The sequence below is a fragment of the Oncorhynchus mykiss genome, chromosome 4 (genome assembly GCF_057628025.1).
Source record: "Oncorhynchus mykiss isolate SJ-2025 chromosome 4, ASM5762802v1, whole genome shotgun sequence".
In the NCBI taxonomy this organism is placed as follows: Eukaryota; Metazoa; Chordata; class Actinopteri; order Salmoniformes; family Salmonidae; genus Oncorhynchus; species Oncorhynchus mykiss.
The window spans coordinates 6,436,946-6,462,500 of NC_143025.1; the positions used below are offsets into that span (position 1 = coordinate 6,436,946).

Here is a 25,555-nt window from a genome sequence, read left to right on the forward strand (position 1 = left end):
CAGCATGATGTAACCTGAACCAGACATAATGTACTACATTACCATCCTAATGGCACAAATCACTGAATCAGTCCTTTGTGTTTTACTGACCTGAATCACTGAATCAGTCCTTTGTGTTTTACTGACCTGAATCACTGAATCAGTCCTTTGTGTTTTACTGACCTGAGTCACTGAATCAGTCCTTTGTGTTTTACTGACCTGAGTCACTGAATCAGTCCTTTGTGTTTTACTGACCTGAATCACTGAATCAGTCCTTTGTGTTTTACTGACCTGAATCACTGAATCAGTCCTTTGTGTTTTACTGACCTGAATCACTGAATCAGTCCTTTGTGTTTTACTGGCCTGAGTCACTGAATCAGTCCTTTGTGTTTTACTGACCTGAGTCACTGAATCAGTCCTTTGTGTTTTACTGGCCTAAGTCACTGAATCAGTCCTTTGTGTTTTACTGACCTGAGTCACTGAATCAGTCCTTTGTGTTTTACTGACCTGAGTCACTGAATCAGTCCTTTGTGTTTTACTGACCTGAGTCACTGAATCAGTCCTTTGTGTTTTACTGACCTGAGTCACTGAATCAGTCCTTTGTGTTTTACTGACCTGAATCAGTCCTTTGTGTTTTACTGACCTGAGTCACCGAATCAGTCCTTCGTGTTTTACTGACCTGAGTCACTGAATCAGTCCTTTGTGTTTTACTGACCTGAATCACTGAATCAGTCCTTTGTGTTTTACTGACCTGAGTCACCGAATCAGTCCTTTGTGTTTTACTGACCTGAGTCACTGAATCAGTCCTTTGTGTTTTACTGACCTGAATCACTGAATCAGTCCTTTGTGTTTTACTGACCTGAGTCACTGAATCAGTCCTTTGTGTTTTACTGACCTGAGTCACCGAATCAGTCCTTCGTGTTTTACTGACCTGAGTCACTGAATCAGTCCTTTGTGTTTTACTGACCTGAGTCACTGAATCAGTCCTTTGTGTTTTACTGACCTGAGTCACTGAATCAGTCCTTTGAGATGAATCAGTCCGTTCGAGATAACATACTTCCGGCGCCGACAGAGATGGCCGCCTCGCTTCGCGTTCCTAGGAAACTATGCAGTTTTTTGTTTTTTTACGTGTTATTTCTTACATTAGTACCCCAGGTCATCTTAGGTTTCATTACATACAGTCGAGAAGAACTACTGAATATAAGATCAGCGTCAACTCACCATCAGTACGACCAAGAATATGTTTTTCGCGACGCGGACCCTGTGTTCTGCCTTACAAACAGGACAACGGAGTGGATCCTATGCAGCGACCCAAAAAAACGACTCCGAAAGAGAGGGAAACAAGGCGGTCTTCTGGTCAGACTCCGGAGACGGGCACACCGTGCACCACTCCCTAGCATTCTTCTTGCCAATGTCCAGTCTCTTGACAACAAGGTTGATAAAATCCGAGCAAGGGTAGCATTCCAGAGGGACATCAGAGACTGTAACGTCCTTTGCTTCACTGAAACATGGCTCACTGGAGAGACTCTATCCGAAGCGGTGCAGCCAACGGGTTTCTCCACGCATCGCGCTGACAGAAACAAACATCTTTCTGGTAAGAAGAGGGGCGGGGGCGTATGCCTCATGGCCAACGTGACATGGTGTGATGAAAGAAACATACAGGAACTCAAATCCTTCTGTTCACCTGATTTAGAATTCCTCACAATCAAATGTAGACCGCATTATCTACCAAGAGAATTCTCTTCGATTATAATCACAGCCGTATATATCCCCCCCAAGCAGACACATCGATGGCTCTGAACGAACTTTATTTAACTCTCTGCAAACTGGAAACGATTTATCCGGAGGCTGCATTCATTGTAGCTGGGGATTTTAACAAGGCTAATCTGAAAACAAGACTCCCTAAATTTTATCAGCATATCGATTGCGCAACCAGGGGTGGAAAGACCTTGGATCATTGTTACTCTAACTTCCGCGACGCATATAAGGCCCTGCCCCGCCCCCCTTTCGGAAAAGCTGACCACGACTCCATTTTGTTGATCCCTGCCTACAGACAGAAACTAAAACAAGAGGCTCCCACGCTGAGGTCTGTCCAACGCTGGTCCGACCAAGCTGACTCCACACTCCAAGACTGCTTCCATCACGTGGACTGGGAGATGTTTCGTATTGCGTCAGATAACAACATTGACGAATACGCTGATTCGGTGTGCGAGTTCATTAGAATGTGCGTTGAAGATGTCGTTCCCATAGCAACGATTAAAACATTCCCTAACCAGAAACCGTGGATTGATGGCAGCATTCGTGTGAAACTGAAAGCGCAAACCACTGCTTTTAATCAGGGCAAGGTATCTGGTAACATGACCGAATACAAACAGTGTAGCTATTCCCTCCGCAAGGCTATCAAACAAGCTAAGCGCCAGTACAGAGACAAAGTAGAATCTCAATTCAACGGCTCAGACACAAGAGGCATGTGGCAGGGTCTACAGTCAATCACGGACTACAGGAAGAAATCCAGCCCAGTCACGGACCAGGATGTCTTGCTCCCAGGCAGACTAAATAACTTTTTTGCCCGCTTTGAGGACAATACAGTGCCACTGACACGGCCTGCAACGAAAACATGCGGTCTCTCCTTCACTGCAGCCGAGGTGAGTAAGACATTTAAACGTGTTAACCCTCGCAAGGCTGCAGGCCCAGACGGCATCCCCAGCCGCGCCCTCAGAGCATGCGCAGACCAGCTGGCCGGTGTGTTTACGGACATATTCAATCAATCCCTATGCCAGTCTGCTGTTCCCACATGCTTCAAGAGGGCCACCATTGTTCCTGTTCCCAAGAAAGCTAAGGTAACTGAGCTAAACGACTACCGCCCCGTAGCACTCACATCCGTCATCATGAAGTGCTTTGAGAGACTAGTCAAGGACCATATCACCTCCACCCTACCTGACACCCTAGACCCACTCCAATTTGCTTACCGCCCAAATAGGTCCACAGACGATGCAATCTCAACCGCACTGCACACTGCCCTAACCCATCTGGACAAGAGGAATACCTATGTGAGAATGCTGTTCATCGACTACAGCTCGGCATTTAACACCATAGTACCCTCCAAGCTCGTCATCAAGCTCGAGACCCTGGGTCTCGACCCCGCCCTGTGCAACTGGGTACTGGACTTCCTGACGGGCCGCCCCCAGGTGGTGAGGGTAGGCAACAACATCTCCTCCCCGCTGATCCTCAACACTGGGGCCCCACAAGGGTGCGTTCTGAGCCCTCTCCTGTACTCCCTGTTCACCCACGACTGCGTGGCCACGCACGCCTCCAACTCAATCATCAAGTTTGCGGACGACACATCAGTGGTAGGCTTGATTACCAACAACGACGAGACGGCCTACAGGGAGGAGGTGAGGGGCCTCGGAGTGTGGTGTCAGGAAAATAACCTCACACTCAACGTCAACAAAACTAAGGAGATGATTGTGGACTTCAGGAAACAGCAGAGGGAACACCCCCCTATCCACATCGATGGAACAGTAGTGGAGAGGGTAGCAAGTTTTAAGTTCCTCGGCATACACATCACAGAAAAACTGAATTGGTCCACTCACACAGACAGCATCGTGAAGAAGGCGCAGCAGCGCCTCTTCAACCTCAGGAGGCTGAAGAAATTCGGCTTGTCACCAAAAGCACTCACAAACTCCTACAGATGCACAATCGAGAGCATCCTGGCGGGCTGTATCACCGCCTGGTATGGCAACTGCACCGCCCTCAACCGTAAGGCTCTCCAGAGGGTAGTGAGGTCTGCACAACGCATCACCGGAGGCAAACTACCTGCCCTCCAGGACACCTACACCACCCGATGTCACAGGAAGGCCATAAAGATCATCAAGGACATCAACCACCCGAGCCACTGCCTGTTCACCCCGCTATCATCCAGAAGGCGAGGTCAGTACAGGTGCATCAAAGCTGGGACCGAGAGACTGAAAAACAGCTTCTATCTCAAGGCCATCAGACTGTTAAACAGCCACCACTAACACTGAGTGGCTGCTGCCAACACACTGACACTGACTCAACTCCAGCCACTTTAATAATGGGAATTGATGGGAAATGATGTAAATATATCACTAGCCACTTTAAACAATGCTACCTTATATAATGTTACTTACCCTACATTATCCATCTCATATGCATACGTATATACTGTACTCTATATCATCGACTGTATCCTTATGTAATACATGTATCACTAGCCACTTTAAACTATGCCACTTTGTTTACATACTCATCTCATTTGTACATACTGTACTCGATACCATCTACTGTATCTTGCCTATGCTGCTCTGTACCATCACTCATTCATATATCCTTACATATTCTTTATCCCCTTACACTGTGTACAAGACAGTAGTTTTGGAATTGTTAGTTAGATTACTTGTTATTACTGCATTGTCGGAACTAGAAGCACAAGCATTTCGCTACACTCGCATTAACATCTGCTAACCATGTGTATGTGACAAATAAAATTTGATTTGATTTGTGTTTTACTGACCTGAATCACTGAATCAGTCCTTTGTGTTTTACTGACCTGAGTCACTGAATCAGTCCTTTGTGTTTTACTGACCTGAGTCACTGAATCAGTCCTTTGTGTTTTACTGACCTGAGTCACTGAATCAGTCCTTTGTGTTTTACTGACCTGAGTCACTGAATCAGTCCTTTGTGTTTTACTGACCTGAGTCACTGAATCAGTCCTTTGTGTTTTACTGACCTGAATCACTGAATCAGTCCTTTGTGTTTTACTGACCTGAATCACTGACTCAGTCCTTTGTGTTTTACTGACCTGAGTCACTGAATCAGTCCTTTGTGTTTTACTGACCTGAATCACTGAATCAGTCCTTTGTGTTTTACTGACCTGAGTCACTGAATCAGTCCTTTGTGTTTTACTGACCTGAGTCACTGAATCAGTCCTTTGTGTTTTACTGACCTGAGTCACTGAATCAGTCCTTTGTGTTTTACTGACCTGAGTCACTGAATCAGTCCTTTGTGTTTTACTGACCTGAGTCACTGAATCAGTCCTTTGTGTTTTACTGACCTGAATCACTGAATCAGTCCTTTGTGTTTTACTGACCTGAATCACTGACTCAGTCCTTTGTGTTTTACTGACCTGAGTCACTGAATCAGTCCTTTGTGTTTTACTGACCTGAATCACTGAATCAGTCCTTTGTGTTTTACTGACCTGAGTCACTGAATCAGTCCTTTGTGTTTTACTGACCTGAGTCACTGAATCAGTCCTTTGTGTTTTACTGACCTGAATCACTGAATCAGTCCTTTGTGTTTTACTGACCTGAGTCACTGAATCAGTCCTTTGTGTTTTACTGACCTGAGTCACTGAATCAGTCCTTTGTGTTTTACTGACCTGAATCACTGAATCAGTCCTTTGTGTTTTACTGACCTGAATCACTGAATCAGTCCTTTGTGTTTTACTGACCTGAGTCACTGAATCAGTCCTTTGTGTTTTACTGACCTGAGTCACTGAATCAGTCCGTTGCGTTTTACTGACCTGAGTCACTGAATCAGTCCGTTGTGTTTTACTGACCTGAGTCACTGAATCAGTCCGTTGTGTTTTACTGACCTGAGTCACTGAATCAGTCCGTTGTGTTTTACTGACCTGAATCAGCCCTTTGTTTTACTGACCTGAGTCACTGAATCAGTCCTTTGTGTTTTTCCTGACCTGAGTCACTGAATCAGTCCTTTGTGTTTTACTGACCTGAGTCACTGAATCAGTCCTTTGTGTTTTACTGACCTGAATCAGTCCTTTGTGTTTTACTGACCTGAGTCACTGAATCAGTCCTTTGTGTTTTACTGACCTGAATCAGTCCTTTGTGTTTTTCCTGACCTGAGTCACTGAATCAGTCCTTTGTGTTTTACTGACCTGAATCACTGAATCAGTCCTTTGTGTTTTACTGACCTGAATCAGTCCTTTGTGTTTTACTGACCTGAATCACTGAATCAGTCCTTTGTGTTTTACTGACCTGAGTCACTGAATCAGTCCTTTGTGTTTTACTGACCTGAATCACTGAATCAGTCCTTTGTGTTTTACTGACCTGAGTCACTGAATCAGTCCTTTGTGTTTTACTGGCCTGAGTCACTGAATCAGTCCTTTGTGTTTTACTGACCTGAATCACTGAATCAGTCCTTTGTGTTTTACTGACCTGAATCACTGAATCAGTCCTTTGTGTTTTACTGACCTGAGTCACTGAATCAGTCCTTTGTGTTTTACTGACCTGAGTCACTGAATCAGTCCTTTGTGTTTTACTGACCTGAGTCACTGAATCAGTCCTTTGTGTTTTACTGGCCTGAGTCACTGAATCAGTCCTTTGTGTTTTACTGACCTGAATCACTGAATCAGTCCTTTGTGTTTTACTGACCTGAATCACTGAATCAGTCCTTTGTGTTTTACTGACCTGAGTCACTGAATCAGTCCTTTGTGTTTTACTGACCTGAGTCACTGAATCAGTCCTTTGTGTTTTACTGACCTGAATCACTGAATCAGTCCTTTGTGTTTTACTGTTTGTATTTCACCAGTGTCAGCTGCCTTGCAAGCTAGTCACTCCATCCTCACACTAGTCCTCTAGTCACGCCCTCCTCGAGTCACTCCATCCTCACACTGCCACAAGAGTGATATGGATGGAGGAGGAGAACCAACCTAGTTACGCCCTCCCCTAGTCACGCCCTCCCGTTGTCACGCCCTCCCCTAGTCACGCCCTCCCCTAGCCACGCCCTCTGCTAGTCACACCCTCTTCTAGTCACGCCCTCCCCTAGTCACCCCCTCCTCTAGTCACGCTCTCCTCTAGTCACGCCCTCCTCTAGTCACACCCTCCTCTAGTCAAACCCTCCTCTAGTCACACCCTCCTCTAGTCAAACCCTCCCCTAGTCACACCCTCCTCTAGTCACGCCCTCCTCACACTGGGTTGGTTTTCCAGATGTTTGTTGCTATGACGATGTATGTTTGGAAACCTACATCAAAGAGATATTTTCTAGATTGTTGTTGTTACACATCTGTTAAATGTTGGTCCAGTTTCCAGCCCAGATTCAGACACAGTCGACATCCTACTTTGTTTTTGCCCACACACACACTCTGGTTTGCTGCACCCTGAGTGATCGCCCTCACTGATTGCCTCCTGCATGCCTACCTGTCATCCTATCCCCGCCCCCCTGCCCCTCCCCTGCAGGACCTCAATCTCTCGTATGAGCAGCAGAGAGAAGATCTGCCTCCACGAGAGAGAGAAGCACCCTCCCCCTGCCCTGACCAGCAGCCCAGCCGAAGAAGAAGAGGAGGAGGGAGGACAAGGCCTGCCTGGGACTCAGGGACCGGGCCTGCCTGGGACTCAGGGACCGGGCCTGCCTGGGACTCAGGGACCGGGCCTGCCTGGGACGCAGGGACCGGGCCAGCCTGGGACGCAGGGGACACAGGGACAGGGCAAGGCCTCCAGCAGCTCCAGTTCAGAAGAGGAGGACGACGAATCTGAGAGTGATGCTGAATCAGGTAAGAGACTGAGTTTACTTCCCAAGTGGCCCCCTATTCCCTATATAGTGCACTACTTTTGACCAGGGCCCTGAGGGACACTCTGAAGATTTATAATACACCGTTTTTTTTGGGGGGGGGGGGTCGATTCAGGAAGTAAACTGAAATTCCAATTCTCGCTTATTATCTCCAACCATTCGAAGAAACGGCAGTTATTCTTTAATGGTATTGGTTCCGTACACCAATACTTCGGTGCGGCAGGGTAGCCTAGTGGTTAGAGCGTTGGACTAGTAACCTGAAGGTTGCAAGTTCAAACCCCCAAGCTGACAAGGTACAAATCTGTCGTTCTGCCCCCTGAACAAGGCAGTTAACCCACTGTTCCTAGTCCGTCATTGAAAATAAGAATTTGTTCTTTTAACTAACTTGCCAAGTTAAATAAAGGTAAAAAAAATAAAATGTTCTGGTACAGATGCTGTTGTTTTCATGGTCCCAGTCACATGGACTGACTGATCGGTTGTGTTGTTGTTGCAGAGAAAGCCAAAAACCGAGAGATCATCAACAACTTGAACAACAAATGCAACAGCTCCTCCACCCACGCTACCTCCACGGCAACCAGCACTTCAGGAGACCCGGCCAAAAAGGTACGACACAGATTTTCTATTGCAGTTTTGAACAACAACAACATTCTCTTTAGGAGATTGTAGCTCCTCATAATGGAATCGACTAAGACAGGTTTTAAACAAGCTCAGATTAACAACCTCTCTCTGCTATTGAATTCTGCTTGACCTGTGAACTCCTGAGAAATTGCCTTTAATATCGCTCTGGGAAGGCTGTTGATTTGAGTCTATTTGATTCCTCGCCCCCAAAGTGATGAGATTACTCAAAGTTAACTCTCTTTCTCTATGTTGTGTAAGTAGCAGGACCCAGGGAAGCCCCCAGCCCCCGAAGTGGCCCCTAGCTCGGCCCCTGGCGCGGCCCCTGGCTCCTGGAGGACCTCTCTTCGTAAGGCAGGCAGCTCTGTGACCCTGGGTCCTTCAGGGGCCAACGACCCCAGCCAGGAGTCCACCCGCGGGGCCCCTGAGTCTGGCCTGGGCATAGGGATGACCCGCTCTGCCTCCAGCCCACGCCTCAGCTCCAACAACACCACCACAGACACCAAGGTAGAGAAATCATTGTTATTGATGTCATTGACTTTGTTTACATGTTAAAACTAGTTGTATATCCTTGATTCCTCACATCTTCTGTCCTCGTTTCCTTCTCTTGAGAAGTAGGAGAGGAAAGAGGACATGGGGAATCAAGGAAAGACAACTGAGATTCACCAATAGGCTCAAAGAATGCCCACTCAGCAACCTCCAGTACACTACTGTCCTCTTAGACTGGACCAACTACATCACTACTGTACTCTTAGACTGGACCAACTACATCAGTACTGCCCTCTTAGACTGGACCATCTACATCACTACTGTCCTCTTAGACTGGACCATCTACATCACTACTGTCCTCTTAGACTGGACCAACTACATCACTACTGTCCTCTTAGACTGAACCAACTACATCAGTACTGTCCTCTTAGACTGGACCAACTACATCACTACTGTCCTCTTAGACTGGACCAACTACATCACTACTGTCCTCTTAGACTGGACCAACTACATCAGCACCTCTAATACACTACTGTCCTCTTAGACTGGACCAACTACATCACTACTGTCCTCTTAGACTGGACCAACTACATCAGTACTGCCCTCTTAGACTGGACCAACTACATCACTACTGTCCTCTTAGACTGAACCAACTACATCAGTACTGCCCTCTTAGACTGGACCAACTACATCACTACTGTCCTCTTAGACTGGACCAACTACATCAGCACCTCTAATACACTACTGTCCTCTTAGACTGGACCAACTACATCACTACTGTCCTCTTAGACTGGACCAACTACATCAGTACTGCCCTCTTAGACTGGACCAACTACATCACTACTGTCCTCTTAGACTGAACCAACTACATCAGTACTGCCCTCTTAGACTGGACCAACTACATCACTACTGTCCTCTTAGACTGGACCAACTACATCAGCACCTCTAATACACTACTGTCCTCTTAGACTGGACCAACTACATCACTACTGTCCTCTTAGACTGAACCAACTACATCAGTACTGTCCTCTTAGACTGGACCAACTACATCACTACTGTCCTCTTAGACTGGACCAACTACATCACTACTGTCCTCTTAGACTGGATCAACTACATCAGCACCTCTAATACACCACTGTACTCTTAGACTTGACCAACTACATCAGCACCTCTAATACACTACTGTACTCTTAGACTGGACCAACTATATCACTACTATCCTCTTAGACTGGACCAACTACATCACCACCTCTAATACACTACTGCCCTCTTAGACTGGACCAACTACATCAGCACCTCTAATACACTACTGTCCTCTTAGACTGAACCAACTACATCAGTACTGCCCTCTTAGACTGGACCCACTACATCACTACTGTCCTCTTAGACTTGACCAACTACATCAGCACCTCTAATACACTACTGTACTCTTAGACTGGACCATCTACATCACTACTGTCCTCTTAGACTGGACCAACTATATCACTACTATCCTCTTAGACTGGACCAACTACATCACCACCTCTAATACACTACTGTCCTCTTAGACTGGACCACCTACATCCCTACTGTCCTCTTAGACTGGACCAACTACATCAGTACTGTCCTCTTAGACTGGACCAACTACATCAGTACTGTCATCTTAGACTGGACCAACTACATCACTACTGTCCTCTTAGACTGGACCAACTACATCAGCACCTCTAATACACTACTGCCCTCTTAGACTGGACCAACTACATAGCCTTGTACTTTCAGGAACCCAGGACTGCCAGAGTGAACCCCAGTCCAACCAGACGTCTCTTCAGTATGCCAGACACCAACCCAGAGGGCACTAGCAGGTGGGCTCAGCTTGCCTCACAAGATGCTGTCACGTACCACAGTATGGAGTGGCAGTGAAAGGCTGCTCATCAGCTTCACTGTGTGTCTGTGTGAGGAAAGATAAACCGGTTTTGAGCTTCACTGCTTCACCACCATTCTTCTCTCTCTCTCTCTCTCTCTCTCTCTCTCTCTCTCTCTCTCTCTCTCTCTCTCTCTCTCTCTCTCTCTCTCTCTCTCTCTCTCTCTCTCTCTCTCTCTCTCACACCCACCCTCCCCCGCCTCTCTCCCTCACACCCCACCCTCCCCCGCCTCTCTCCCTCAGCTGGCTGAGTCGTAGCTCCTCTTACACCCGACGCCTCAATAGTACTGGAAGTGATCTTAGTAGCTCCACTCCCTCCTTGCCTCTCAGGTATGTCCTACAGCCTTGGCTCTACTCATTGGTGTGTTGTCCACTCTTAGGACTTCTGGTTGGATGTGGTCTCTCCTCCATACACTCTTATTCTGTGTTCAATATTACACTGCTGGATGCGTTGTCTCTGAGTATATTGTCTCTGAGTATATTGTCTCTGAGTATATTGTCTCTGAGTATATTGTCTTTATTTAACCAGCTTGTCCCATTATTCGTCCTCGTCAGGCTTCCAAACTGATTCAACTGTGAAAAAGTAGTGGACCTCTGTTTACATGGGAGACCTTGCCATAGACACTGTTTATGTGGCTGTGGTAGAGAATATGCTGTAGATATGATGGTCAATAGGTCTGGTTGGTATTCCCAGCTCATCCTATGGACACAAACCGGATGACCCCACGGGGACAGGAAGTAGCTCCTCTGTTGGACTCAGTCGACTCAACATCCTGGTGGCCCAGAGGTGGGTGTGTCTGATAATGGCACGGTCCTTAATTCCTTTTAGAGCAAACGACACAGCAGCCCTGCCACTTGGTTTGCTGTAAAGCTTAGGTGTGGGGCTGGAGAAATGTAACCACTCTCAAAGTCATAGTTATGGATGCAAGGACTAAATATGTATTCCTCTCTATCTACCCTCTCTCTCTCTCTCTCTCTCTCTCTCTCCTCTACCCTCTCTCTCTCCTCTCTACCCTCGCTCTCTCCTCTCTACCCTCTACTCCTGTCTGTCTACCCTCTACTCCTGTCTGTCTCCTCTCTACCCTGTCTCTCTACCCTGTCTCTCTACCCTGTCTCTCTACCCTGTCTCTCTACCCTTTCTCTCTACCCTTTCTCTCTCCACCCTTTCTCTCTCCTCTCTACCCTCGCTCTCTCCTCTCTACCCTCGCTCTCTCTCTCCTCTCTACCCTGTCTCTCTCCCCTCAATCTCTCTCTCTCTTCTCTACCATCTCTCTCTCTCCTCTCTACCCCCTGTCTGTCTCCTCCCCCTGTCTGTCTCCTCTGCCCTCTCTCTCTCTCCTCTCAACCCCCTGTCTGTCTCCTCTGCCCTCTCTCTCTCCTCTCAACCCCCTGTCTGTCTCCTCTGCCCTCTCTCTCTCCTCTCAACCCCCTGTCTGTCTCCTCTGCCCTCTCTCTCTCCTCCCCCTGTCTGTCTCCTCTCTACCCCCCCCCTCTTATCTCTCTCTCCCCTCTCTCTCCCTCTATTTCAGACTGGCTCAGGAGCAGGCAGAGAAGAAGGAGAAGGAGCAGGGTTCTGTCACCACCACGACCGGCGGGGGCAGCGATCTGGAGACCAAGCAGAGGCGCAAGTGAGTCTTTCTCACCATGACGGCAACGATGTTTCAGCGTTTAGAGTTTACAGAGCCTATTTGTTTTCTAGATGTTTGAACTTTCACCTTTAAACACAGTGGTGTGCCGAGGGTGTGAGGCTGCAGTTGTAGTTGAGTGTTGTTGAATGTGATTAAATGTAGTTGAAAGTTATGTGCCAGAGTGGTGTAGTGGTCTACTAAGCGGACTCTGGATCATGCACAGCCTCCTGGGATAATGATCTGTGACCTTTCAATTCTGTCAATTCCCCTCTTACCTTTCTCCCCTCTCACCTTTTTCCCCTCTCACCTTTCTCCCCCCTCTTACCTTTCTCCCCTCTCACCTTTCTCCCCCCTCTTACCTTTCTCCTTATCTTTGTCCTTGTTTTCTTTCCTGCTGTCTATGTTATCTATGTAGCTAAATATTAGTTAAATGTAGGCAACTGTTGTTAAATATAGTTCCATGTAGTTATATCATTTGTGTTCCCTGGTCCAAGTCCTACCTGACCCCAGTGCCTGATGTCTAAATGGTGCCTGATGTCTAAATGGTGCCTGATGTCTAAATGGTGCCTGATGTCTAAATCATTTTATGATAATGTTATGGGTAATAAATAATGTTTTGTGTTTCCCTGATCCAGGTCCTACTTGACCCCGGTACGTGATGAGGAGGCTGAGGCTCAGAGGAAGGCTCGCTCCAGACACGCCAGACAGTCACGGCGATCCACTCAGGTCAGATATATCCAGACAGGAGATGCACAGCATTTCCTTCTCTCCTTCATCTGATCTGAGGAATCAATGAGCTTCCTTTCACCATATTGTCTTCACCTGATAAGTCTTCTCCAATCAGTGAAGGAGAGAAGAGATTTCAAACGCAAATGACATGGAACGATCCAGTAGATTGGCAGGCATTGTGATTTGTCTGTCTGACAAGGACATGACTAAAACCTTGGGTCTGTTGTCCAATCAGGGGGTGACGCTCACAGACCTGAAGGAAGCTGAGAAGACAATGAAGACCGCACAGACGGACGAAGGGAGAGACAAGACAATGAAGACCGCACAGACGGACAAAGAGAGAGACAAGACAAGGAAAGAGGAGGAGGAGAAGGAAGAGGCCAATAAGAAGAAAGCAGAAGAGGGGGTGAGAGCAGTATTTAACCCCTACACCCTACACCCTGCACCCTAGAGCAGCTGTATTTAACCCCTACACACTACACCCTACACACTACACCCTACACACTACACCCTGCACCCTAGAGCAGCTGTATTTTACCCCTACACCCTAGAGCAGCTGTATTTAACCCCTACACCCTAGAGCAGCTGTATTTAACCCCTACACACTACACCCTACACACTACACCCTACACACTACACCCTGCACCCTAGAGCAGCTGTATTTAACCCCTGCACCCTAGAGCAGCTGTATTTAACCCCTACACCCTACACCCTGGAGCAGCTGTATTTAACCCCTGCACCCTACACCCTACACCAGCTGTATTTAACCCCTACACACTACACCAGCTGTATTTAACCCCTACACCCTACACCAGCTGTATTTAACCCCTACACCCTACACCAGCTGTATTTAACCCCTACACACTACACCAGCTGTATTTAACCCCTACACCCTACACCAGCTGTATTTAACCCCTACACCCTACACCAGCTGTATTTAACCCCTACACACTACACCCTACACCAGCTGTATTTAACCCCTACACACTACACCCTACACCAGCTGTATTTAACCCCTACACCCTACACCAGCTGTATTTAACCCCTACACCCTACACCCTACACCAGCTGTATTTAACCCCTACACACTACACCCTACACCAGCTGTATTTAACCCCTACACACTACACCCTACACCAGCTGTATTTAACCCCTACACCCTACACCAGCTGTATTTAACCCCTACACCCTACACCAGCTGTATTTAACCCCTACACACTACACCCTACACCAGCTGTATTTAACCCCTACACACTACACCAGCTGTATTTAACCCCTACACACTACACCCTACACCAGCTGTATTTAACCCCTACACCCTACACCAGCTGTATTTAACCCCTACACCAGCTGTATTTAACCCCTACACCAGCTGTATTTAACCCCTACACCCTACACCAGCTGTATTTAACCCCTACACCCTACACCAGCTGTATTTAACCCCTACACCCTACACCAGCTGTATTTAACCCCTACACCCTACACCCTACACCAGCTGTATTTAACCCCTACACACTACACCAGCTGTATTTAACCCCTACACCCTACACCAGCTGTATTTAACCCCTACACCCTACACACTACACCAGCTGTATTTAACCCCTACACACTACACCAGCTGTATTTAACCCCTACACACTACACCCTACACCAGCTGTATTTAATCCCTACACACTACACCCTACACCAGCTGTATTTAACCCCTACACACTACGCCCTACACCAGCTGTATTTAACCCCTACACACTACACCAGCTGTATTTAACCCCTACACACTACACCAGCTGTATTAACCCCTACACACTACACACTACACCCTACACCAGCTGTATTTAACCCCTACACCCTACACCAGCTGTATTTACCCCCTACACCATACACCCTACACCAGCTGTATTTACCCCCTACACCATACACCCTACACCAGCTGTATTTAACCCCTACACACTACACCCTACACCAGCTGTATTTAACCCCTACACCCTACACCAGCTGTATTTAACCCCTACACACTACACCCTACACCAGCTGTATTTAACCCCTACACCCTACACCAGCTGTATTTAACCCCTACACCATACACCCTACACCAGCTGTATTTAACCCCTACACACTACACCCTACACCAGCTGTATTTAACCCCTACACCCTACACCAGCTGTATTTAACCCCTACACCCTACACACTACACCAGCTGTATTTAACCCCTACACCAGCTGTATTTAACCCCTACACCAGCTGTATTTAACCCCTACACCCTACACCAGCTGTATTTAACCCCTACACACTACACCAGCTGTATTTAACCCCTACACCCTACACACTACACCAGCTGTATTTAACCCCTACACCCTACACCAGCTGTATTTAACCCCTACACACTACACCAGCTGTATTTAACACCTACACACTACACCCTACACCAGCTGTATTTAACCCCTACACCCTACACCAGCTGTATTTAACCCCTACACACTACACCCTACACCAGCTGTATTTAACCCCTAGACACTACACCCTACACCAGCTGTATTTAACCCCTACACACTACACCCTACACCAGCTGTATTTAACCCCTACACACTACACCCTACACCAGCTGTATTTAACCCCTACACCCTACACCAGCTGTATTTAACCCCTACACTCTACACCAGCTGTATTTAACCCCTACACCCTACACCAGCTGTATTTAACCCCTACACCAGCTGTATTTAACCCCTACACCAGCTGTATTTAACCCCTACACCCTACACCAGCTGTATTTAACCCCTACACCCTACACCAGCTGTATTTAACCCCTACACCCTACACCCTACACCCTACACCAGCTGTATTTAACCCCTACACACTACACCAGCTGTATTTAACCCCTACACACTACACCAGCTGTATTTAACCCCTACACCAGCTGTATTTAACCCCTACACCCTACACCAGCTGTATTTAACCCCTACACACTACACCCTACACCAGCTGTATTTAACCCCTACACACTACACCAGATGTATTTAACCCCTACACACTACACCAGCTGTATTTAACCCCTACACACTACACCAGCTGTATTTAACCCCTACACACTACACCCTACACCAGCTGTATTTAACCCCTACACACTACACCCTACACCAGCTGTATTTAACCCCTACACACTACACCAGCTGTATTTAACCCCTACACCATACACCCTACACCAGCTGTATTTAACCCCTACACACTACACCCTACACCAGCTGTATTTAACCCCTACACACTACACCAGCTGTATTTAACCCCTACACCCTACACCCTACACCAGCTGTATTTAACCCCTACACACTACACCAGCTGTATTTAACCCCTACACACTACACCAGCTGTATTTAACCCCTACACACTACACCCTACACCAGCTGTATTTAACCCCTACACCCTACACCAGCTGTATTTAACCCCTACACACTACACCAGCTGTATTTAACCCCTACACACTACACCAGCTGTATTTAACCCCTACACCCTACACCAGCTGTATTTAACCCCTACACACTACACCCTACACCAGCTGTATTTAACCCCTACACCAGCTGTATTTAACCCCTACACACTACACCCTACACCAGCTGTATTTAACCCCTACACCATACACACTACACCAGCTGTATTTAACCCCTACACACTACACCCTACACCAGCTGTATTTAACCCCTACACACTACACCCTACACCAGCTGTATTTAACCCCTACACCCTACACCAGCTGTATTTAACCCCTACACCCTACACCCTACACCAGCTGTATTTAACCCCTACACCAGCTGTATTTAACCCCTACACCAGCTGTATTTAACCCCTACACCCTACACACTACACACTACACCAGCTGTATTTAACCCCTACACACTACACCAGCTGTATTTAACCCCTACACACTACACACTACACCAGCTGTATTTAACCCCTACACCAGCTGTATTTAACCCCTACACACTACACCCTACACCAGCTGTATTTAACCCCTACACCATACACACTACACCAGCTGTATTTAACCCCTACACACTACACCCTACACCAGCTGTATTTAACCCCTACACACTACACCCTACACCAGCTGTATTTAACCCCTACACACTACACCCTACACCAGCTGTATTTAACCCCTACACCCTACACCAGCTGTATTTAACCCCTACACCCTACACCCTACACCAGCTGTATTTAACCCCTACACCAGCTGTATTTAACCCCTACACCAGCTGTATTTAACCCCTACACCCTACACACTACACACTACACCAGCTGTATTTAACCCCTACACACTACACCAGCTGTATTTAACCCCTACACACTACACACTACACCAGCTGTATTTAACCCCTACACCAGCTGTATTTAACCCCTACACCCTACACACTACACACTACTCCAGCTGTATTTAACCCCTACACCCTACACCCTACACCAGCTGTATTTAACCCCTACACCCTACACACTACACCCTACACCAGCTGTATTTAACCACTACACACTACACCAGCTGTATTTAACCCCTACACCCTACACACTACACCAGCTGTATTTAACCCTTACACCCTACACCCTACACCAGCTGTATTTAACCACTACACCCTACACCAGCTGTATTTAACCCCTACACCCTACACCAGCTGTATTTAACCCCTACACCATACACCCTACACCAGCTGTATTTAACCACTACACACTACACCAGCTGTATTTAACCCCTACACCCTACACACTACACCAGCTGTATTTAACCCGTACACCCTACACCCTACACCAGCTGTATTTAACCACTACACCCTACACCAGCTGTATTTAACCCCTACACCCTACACACTACACCCTACACCAGCTGTATTTAACCCCTACACCATACACCCTACACCCTACACCAGCTGTATTTAACCCCTACAGGCTACACACTACACCAGCTGTATTTAACCCCTACACACTACACCCTACACACTACACCAGCTGTATTTAACCCCTACACTCTACACCCTACACCCTACACCAGCTGTATTTAACCCCTACACACTACACCCTACACCAGCTGTATTTAACCCCTACACACTACACCCTACACCAGCTGTATTTAACCCCTACACCCTACACCAGCTGTATTTAACCCCTACACACTACACCCTACACCAGCTGTATTTAACCCCTACACCCTACACCAGCTGTATTTAACCCCTACACCATACACCCTACACCCTACACCCTACACCAGCTGTATTTAACCACTACACACTACACCAGCTGTATTTAACCCCTACACCCTACACCAGCTGTATTTAACCCCTACACCCTACACCCTACACCAGCTGTATTTAACCCCTACACACTACACCAGCTGTATTTAACCCCTACACCCTACACCAGCTGTATTTAACCCCTACACACTACACCCTACACCAGCTGTATTTAACCCCTACACCCTACACCAGCTGTATTTAACCCCTACACCATACACCCTACACCAGCTGTATTTAACCCCTACACACTACACCCTACACCAGCTGTATTTAACCCCTACACCCTACACCAGCTGTATTTACCCCCTACACCATACACCCTACACCAGCTGTATTTACCCCCTACACCATACACCCTACACCAGCTGTATTTAACCCCTACACACTACACCCTACACCAGCTGTATTTAACCCCTACACCCTACACCAGCTGTATTTAACCCCTACACACTACACCCTACACCAGCTGTATTTAACCCCTACACCCTACACCAGCTGTATTTAACCCCTACACCATACACCCTACACCAGCTGTATTTAACCCCTACACACTACACCCTACACCAGCTGTATTTAACCCCTACACCCTACACCAGCTGTATTTAACCCCTACACCCTACACACTACACCAGCTGTATTTAACCCCTACACCAGCTGTATTTAACCCCTACACCAGCTGTATTTAACCCCTACACCCTACACCAGCTGTATTTAACCCCTACACACTACACCAGCTGTATTTAACCCCTACACCCTACACACTACACCAGCTGTATTTAACCCCTACACCCTACACCAGCTGTATTTAACCCCTACACACTACACCAGCTGTATTTAACACCTACACACTACACCCTACACCAGCTGTATTTAACCCCTACACCCTACACCAGCTGTATTTAACCCCTACACACTACACCCTACACCAGCTGTATTTAACCCCTAGACACTACACCCTACACCAGCTGTATTTAACCCCTACACACTACACCCTACACCAGCTGTATTTAACCCCTACACACTACACCCTACACCAGCTGTATTTAACCCCTACACCCTACACCAGCTGTATTTAACCCCTACACTCTACACCAGCTGTATTTAACCCCTACACCCTACACCAGCTGTATTTAACCCCTACACCAGCTGTATTTAACCCCTACACCAGCTGTATTTAACCCCTACACCCTACACCAGCTGTATTTAACCCCTACACCCTACACCAGCTGTATTTAACCCCTACACCCTACACCCTACACCCTACACCAGCTGTATTTAACCCCTACACACTACACCAGCTGTATTTAACCCCTACACACTACACCAGCTGTATTTAACCCCTACACCAGCTGTATTTAACCCCTACACCCTACACCAGCTGTATTTAACCCCTACACACTACACCCTACACCAGCTGTATTTAACCCCTACACACTACACCAGATGTATTTAACCCCTACACACTACACCAGCTGTATTTAACCCCTACACACTACACCAGCTGTATTTAACCCCTACACACTACACCCTACACCAGCTGTATTTAACCCCTACACACTACACCCTACACCAGCTGTATTTAACCCCTACACACTACACCAGCTGTATTTAACCCCTACACCATACACCCTACACCAGCTGTATTTAACCCCTACACACTACACCCTACACCAGCTGTATTTAACCCCTACACACTACACCAGCTGTATTTAACCCCTACACCCTACACCCTACACCAGCTGTATTTAACCCCTACACACTACACCAGCTGTATTTAACCCCTACACACTACACCAGCTGTATTTAACCCCTACACACTACACCCTACACCAGCTGTATTTAACCCCTACACCCTACACCAGCTGTATTTAACCCCTACACACTACACCAGCTGTATTTAACCCCTACACACTACACCAGCTGTATTTAACCCCTACACCCTACACCAGCTGTATTTAACCCCTACACACTACACCCTACACCAGCTGTATTTAACCCCTACACCAGCTGTATTTAACCCCTACACACTACACCCTACACCAGCTGTATTTAACCCCTACACCATACACACTACACCAGCTGTATTTAACCCCTACACACTACACCCTACACCAGCTGTATTTAACCCCTACACACTACACCCTACACCAGCTGTATTTAACCCCTACACCCTACACCAGCTGTATTTAACCCCTACACCCTACACCCTACACCAGCTGTATTTAACCCCTACACCAGCTGTATTTAACCCCTACACCAGCTGTATTTAACCCCTACACCCTACACACTACACACTACACCAGCTGTATTTAACCCCTACACACTACACCAGCTGTATTTAACCCCTACACACTACACACTACACCAGCTGTATTTAACCCCTACACCAGCTGTATTTAACCCCTACACACTACACCCTACACCAGCTGTATTTAACCCCTACACCATACACACTACACCAGCTGTATTTAACCCCTACACACTACACCCTACACCAGCTGTATTTAACCCCTACACACTACACCCTACACCAGCTGTATTTAACCCCTACACACTACACCCTACACCAGCTGTATTTAACCCCTACACCCTACACCAGCTGTATTTAACCCCTACACCCTACACCCTACACCAGCTGTATTTAACCCCTACACCAGCTGTATTTAACCCCTACACCAGCTGTATTTAACCCCTACACCCTACACACTACACACTACACCAGCTGTATTTAACCCCTACACACTACACCAGCTGTATTTAACCCCTACACACTACACACTACACCAGCTGTATTTAACCCCTACACCAGCTGTATTTAACCCCTACACCAGCTGTATTTAACCCCTACACCCTACACACTACACACTACTCCAGCTGTATTTAACCCCTACACCCTACACCCTACACCAGCTGTATTTAACCCCTACACCCTACACACTACACCCTACACCAGCTGTATTTAACCACTACACACTACACCAGCTGTATTTAACCCCTACACCCTACACACTACACCAGCTGTATTTAACCCTTACACCCTACACCAGCTGTATTTAACCACTACACCCTACACCAGCTGTATTTAACCCCTACACCCTACACCAGCTGTATTTAACCCCTACACCATACACCCTACACCAGCTGTATTTAACCACTACACACTACACCAGCTGTATTTAACCCGTACACCCTACACACTACACCAGCTGTATTTAACCCGTACACCCTACACCCTACACCAGCTGTATTTAACCACTACACCCTACACCAGCTGTATTTAACCCCTACACCCTACACACTACACCCTACACCAGCTGTATTTAACCCCTACACCATACACCCTACACCCTACACCAGCTGTATTTAACCCCTACAGGCTACACACTACACCAGCTGTATTTAACCCCTACACACTACACCCTACACACTACACCAGCTGTATTTAACCCCTACACTCTACACCCTACACCCTACACCAGCTGTATTTAACCCCTACACACTACACCCTACACCAGCTGTATTTAACCCCTACACACTACACCCTACACCAGCTGTATTTAACCCCTACACCCTACACCAGCTGTATTTAACCCCTACACACTACACCCTACACCAGCTGTATTTAACCCCTACACCCTACACCAGCTGTATTTAACCCCTACACCATACACCCTACACCCTACACCCTACACCAGCTGTATTTAACCACTACACACTACACCAGCTGTATTTAACCCCTACACCCTACACCAGCTGTATTTAACCCCTACACCCTACACCCTACACCAGCTGTATTTAACCCCTACACACTACACCCTACACCAGCTGTATTTAACCCCTACACCCTACACCAGCTGTATTTAACCCCTACACACTACACCCTACACCAGCTGTATTTAACCCCTACACCCTACACCAGCTGTATTTAACCCCTACACCATACACCCTACACCAGCTGTATTTAACCCCTACACACTACACCCTACACCAGCTGTATTTAACCCCTACACCCTACACCAGCTGTATTTAACCCCTACACCAGCTGTATTTAACCCCTACACCAGCTGTATTTAACCCCTACACCCTACACCAGCTGTATTTAACCCCTACACACTACACCAGCTGTATTTAACCCCTACACCCTACACACTACACCAGCTGTATTTAACCCCTACACCCTACACCAGCTGTATTTAACCCCTACACACTACACCAGCTGTATTTAACACCTACACACTACACCCTACACCAGCTGTATTTAACCCCTACACCCTACACCAGCTGTATTTAACCCCTACACACTACACCCTACACCAGCTGTATTTAACCCCTAGACACTACACCCTACACCAGCTGTATTTAACCCCTACACACTACACCCTACACCAGCTGTATTTAACCCCTACACACTACACCCTACACCAGCTGTATTTAACCCCTACACCCTACACCAGCTGTATTTAACCCCTACACCCTACACCAGCTGTATTTAACCCCTACACCCTACACCCTACACCAGCTGTATTTAACCCCTACACCCTAGATCCTACACCAGCTGTATTTAACCCTTACACCCTAGATCAACGGTATTACATCAGAGGATTGGTATAAGCAATATAGCTACACTTCTTATAAGGGGATGTACAACATCCAGGGACATCAGTATGATGTATGTATGCTGGATAACGCATTTCCTAAAGATGATAACTGTCTTCAGGAAGTAAGCTGGAGGTCCCGTATCGCCAGCCTGCAGAAGTCTGACCTCTTGGGGCTGACTCAACCGGCCGGTACCCTTCGTCCCCAGACCTCCGGCCAGGAGAGGAGTGCAGAAGGGGAGAGTGAGAGTGACCGTATCGCCAGGGAGAGACGGAGAGCCCGAGCCAGGAGGAGAGCTCAGAGGGCTGGAGATGTGAGTGCATTTGTAACCTGTCGTAGTCATGCTTATAACCCTATCAAACCCTTGCTCATAAATGCATTATAGCCTGTCGTAGTCATGCTTATAACCCTATAAAACCCTTGCTCATAAATGCATTATAGCCTGTCGTAGTCATGCTTATAACCCTATAAAACCCTTGCTCATAAATGCATTATACCCTGTCGTAGTCATGCTTATAACCCTATAAAACCCTTGCTCATAAATGCATTATAGCCTGTCATAGTCATGCATTATAACCTGTCAAAAGCACTGCTAAGAAGGATGACATTGACATCACATAATGAGGGCTGTAGATGTGAGTGCATGAGCTAGTCCTGGTTATAACCTTTCATAAGGACGGCGTAGACATTATAACGTGTACTGTTTGTAACCTGTCACAAGGATGACATTGACATCCATAATGAGTGCACGGTGGGCTAGTCCTGGTTATACGGTTAATAACCTGCCGTAATAAGGACATTGCCATCCATAATGTATTGACCTAGTGATCTCTGTGGTCCTGTAGAGTGATGACAACGAGCCCAGTGGAGAGGAGGGGTTGGGAGGCAGTGGGCAGGATCCACAGACAGACAGGCACTCCAGCACCAGGTATGGATCTGACCTTTAGCCTTTGACTTGTTTAGTCTGGCTCCTGATTATCTCATAGTAGTGAGTATTATCTCTGACCCCTGTGGAGTCATTATAATATCTCTGACCTCTGAGGAGTCATTATAGTATCTCTGACCTCTGAGGAGTCATTATAATATCTCCGACCTCTGAGGAGTCATTATTGTATCTCCGACCTCTGAGGAGTCATTATTGTATCTCCGACCTCTGAGGAGTCATTATTGTATCTCTGACCTCTGAGGAGTCATTATTGTATCTCTGACCTCTGAGGAGTCATTATTGTATCTCTGACCTCTGAGGAGTCATTATAATATCTCTGACCTCTGAGGAGTCATTATAATATCTCTGACCTCTGAGGAGTCATTATTGTATCTCTGACCTCTGAGGAGTCATTATTGTATCTCCGACCTCTGAGGAGTCATTATAATATCTCTGACCTCTGAGGAGTCATGATATCTCTGCTCCCTGCTCTCTTCAGGTCCGACGTGTCATGTAACGACTGTATCGACAGAGGAGGCGGCTCTGAAACTAAGGATTACAAGAAGGTAAAGATAGTTTGAATGATTTGAAAAAGAGGCTAGTCAATATTAGAGGGTCTAGAAGAGTTTCAGCACTCTCTTACAGGCGATCATTCGCTTAACTAACCCTCCCTCTCTCTCTATGCAATTCAATAAATGCTTTCTCTCATCTGGTGTAAAAAAATGTATGCATGCACGACTAACCAGGACTTACTGGTTGGATAAAAGCATCTGCTAAATGGTATACAGTTGAAGTCGGAAGTTTATATACCCTTAGGTTGGAGTCATTAAAACTCGTTTTTCAACCACTCCACAAATTTCTTGTTAACAAACTATAGTTTTGGCAAGTCGGTTAGGACATCTACTTTGTGCATGACACAAGTCATTTTTCCAACTATTGTTTACAGACAGATTATTTCACTTATAATTCACTGTATCACAATTCCAGTGGGTCAGAAGTTTACATACACTAAGTTGACTGTGCCTTTAAACAGCTTGAAAAATTCCAGAAAATGTTGTTATGGCTTTAGAAGCTTCTGATAGGCTAATTGACATAATTTGAGTCAATTGGAGGTGTACCTGTGGATGTATTTCAAGGTCTACCTTCAGACTCAGTGCCTCTTTGCTTGACTTCATAGGAAAATATAAAGAAATCAGCCAAGACCTCAGAACAAAAAAAATGGGAGATCTCCACAAGTTTGGTTCATCCTTGGGAGCAATTTCCAAATGCCTGAAGGTACCATGTTCATATGTACAAACAACAGTACGCAAGTATAAACACCATGGGACCACGCAGCTGTCATACCACTCAGGAAGGAGATGCGTCTCTCTCCTAGAGATGATCGTACTTTGGTGCAAAAAGTGCACATCAATCCCAGAACAACAGCAAAGGATCCTGTGAAGATGCTGGAGGAAACAGGTACAAAGGTATCTATATCCACAGTAAAACGAGTCCTATATCGACAGAACCTGAAAAGCCGCTCAGCAAGGAAGAAGCCACTGCTCCAAAACCGCCATTAAAAAGCCAGACTACGGTTTGCAACTGCACATGCGGACAAAGATCGTACTTTTTGGAGAAATGTCCTCTGGTCTGATGAAACAACAGTAGAACTGTTTGGCCATAATGACCATCGTTATGTTTGGAGGAAAAAGGGGGCAGAAGAACACCGTCCCAACCGTGAAGCACGGGGGTGGCAGCATCATGTTGTGGGTGTGCTTTGCTGCAGGAGGGACTGGTGCACTTCACAAAATAGATGGCATCATGAGGAATGAAAGTTATGTGGATATAACGAAACCACATCTCAAGACATCAGTCAGGAAGTTAAAGCTTGATCACAAATGGG

The 25,555-nt window shown here is 46.7% G+C and overlaps 1 protein-coding gene across 34 annotated transcripts in view; it reads left to right on the forward strand.

The window, feature by feature from the left end:
• LOC110521175 (protein phosphatase 1 regulatory subunit 12A) overlaps positions 1-25,555 on the forward strand; it is a 67,438-nt gene that overhangs the window by 22,213 nt on the left and 19,670 nt on the right. For 18 of the 34 annotated variants that reach the window (XR_016495045.1, XR_016495044.1, XR_016495046.1 and 15 more), the window contains exons 8-19: positions 7,194-7,507; positions 8,018-8,127; positions 8,404-8,646; positions 10,387-10,469; positions 10,772-10,858; positions 11,223-11,315; positions 12,058-12,156; positions 12,792-12,882; positions 13,121-13,291; positions 22,870-23,061; positions 23,594-23,676; positions 24,173-24,239. Coding sequence is in view for 20 of the 34 variants with exons in the window: in XM_036969364.2 (XP_036825259.2) it covers positions 7,194-7,507; positions 8,018-8,127; positions 8,404-8,646; positions 10,387-10,469; positions 10,772-10,858; positions 11,223-11,315; positions 12,058-12,156; positions 12,792-12,882; positions 13,121-13,291; positions 22,870-23,061; positions 23,594-23,676; positions 24,173-24,239 (1,633 nt within the window). In the remaining 14 variants the exon portion in view is untranslated. The remainder of the gene's footprint in view (positions 1-7,193; positions 7,508-8,017; positions 8,128-8,403; positions 8,647-10,386; positions 10,470-10,771; positions 10,859-11,222; positions 11,316-12,057; positions 12,157-12,791; positions 12,883-13,120; positions 13,292-22,869; positions 23,062-23,593; positions 23,677-24,172; positions 24,240-25,555) is intronic. The other 16 variants (XM_036969367.2, XM_090230982.1, XM_090230977.1 and 13 more) reach the window with 6 other exon arrangements.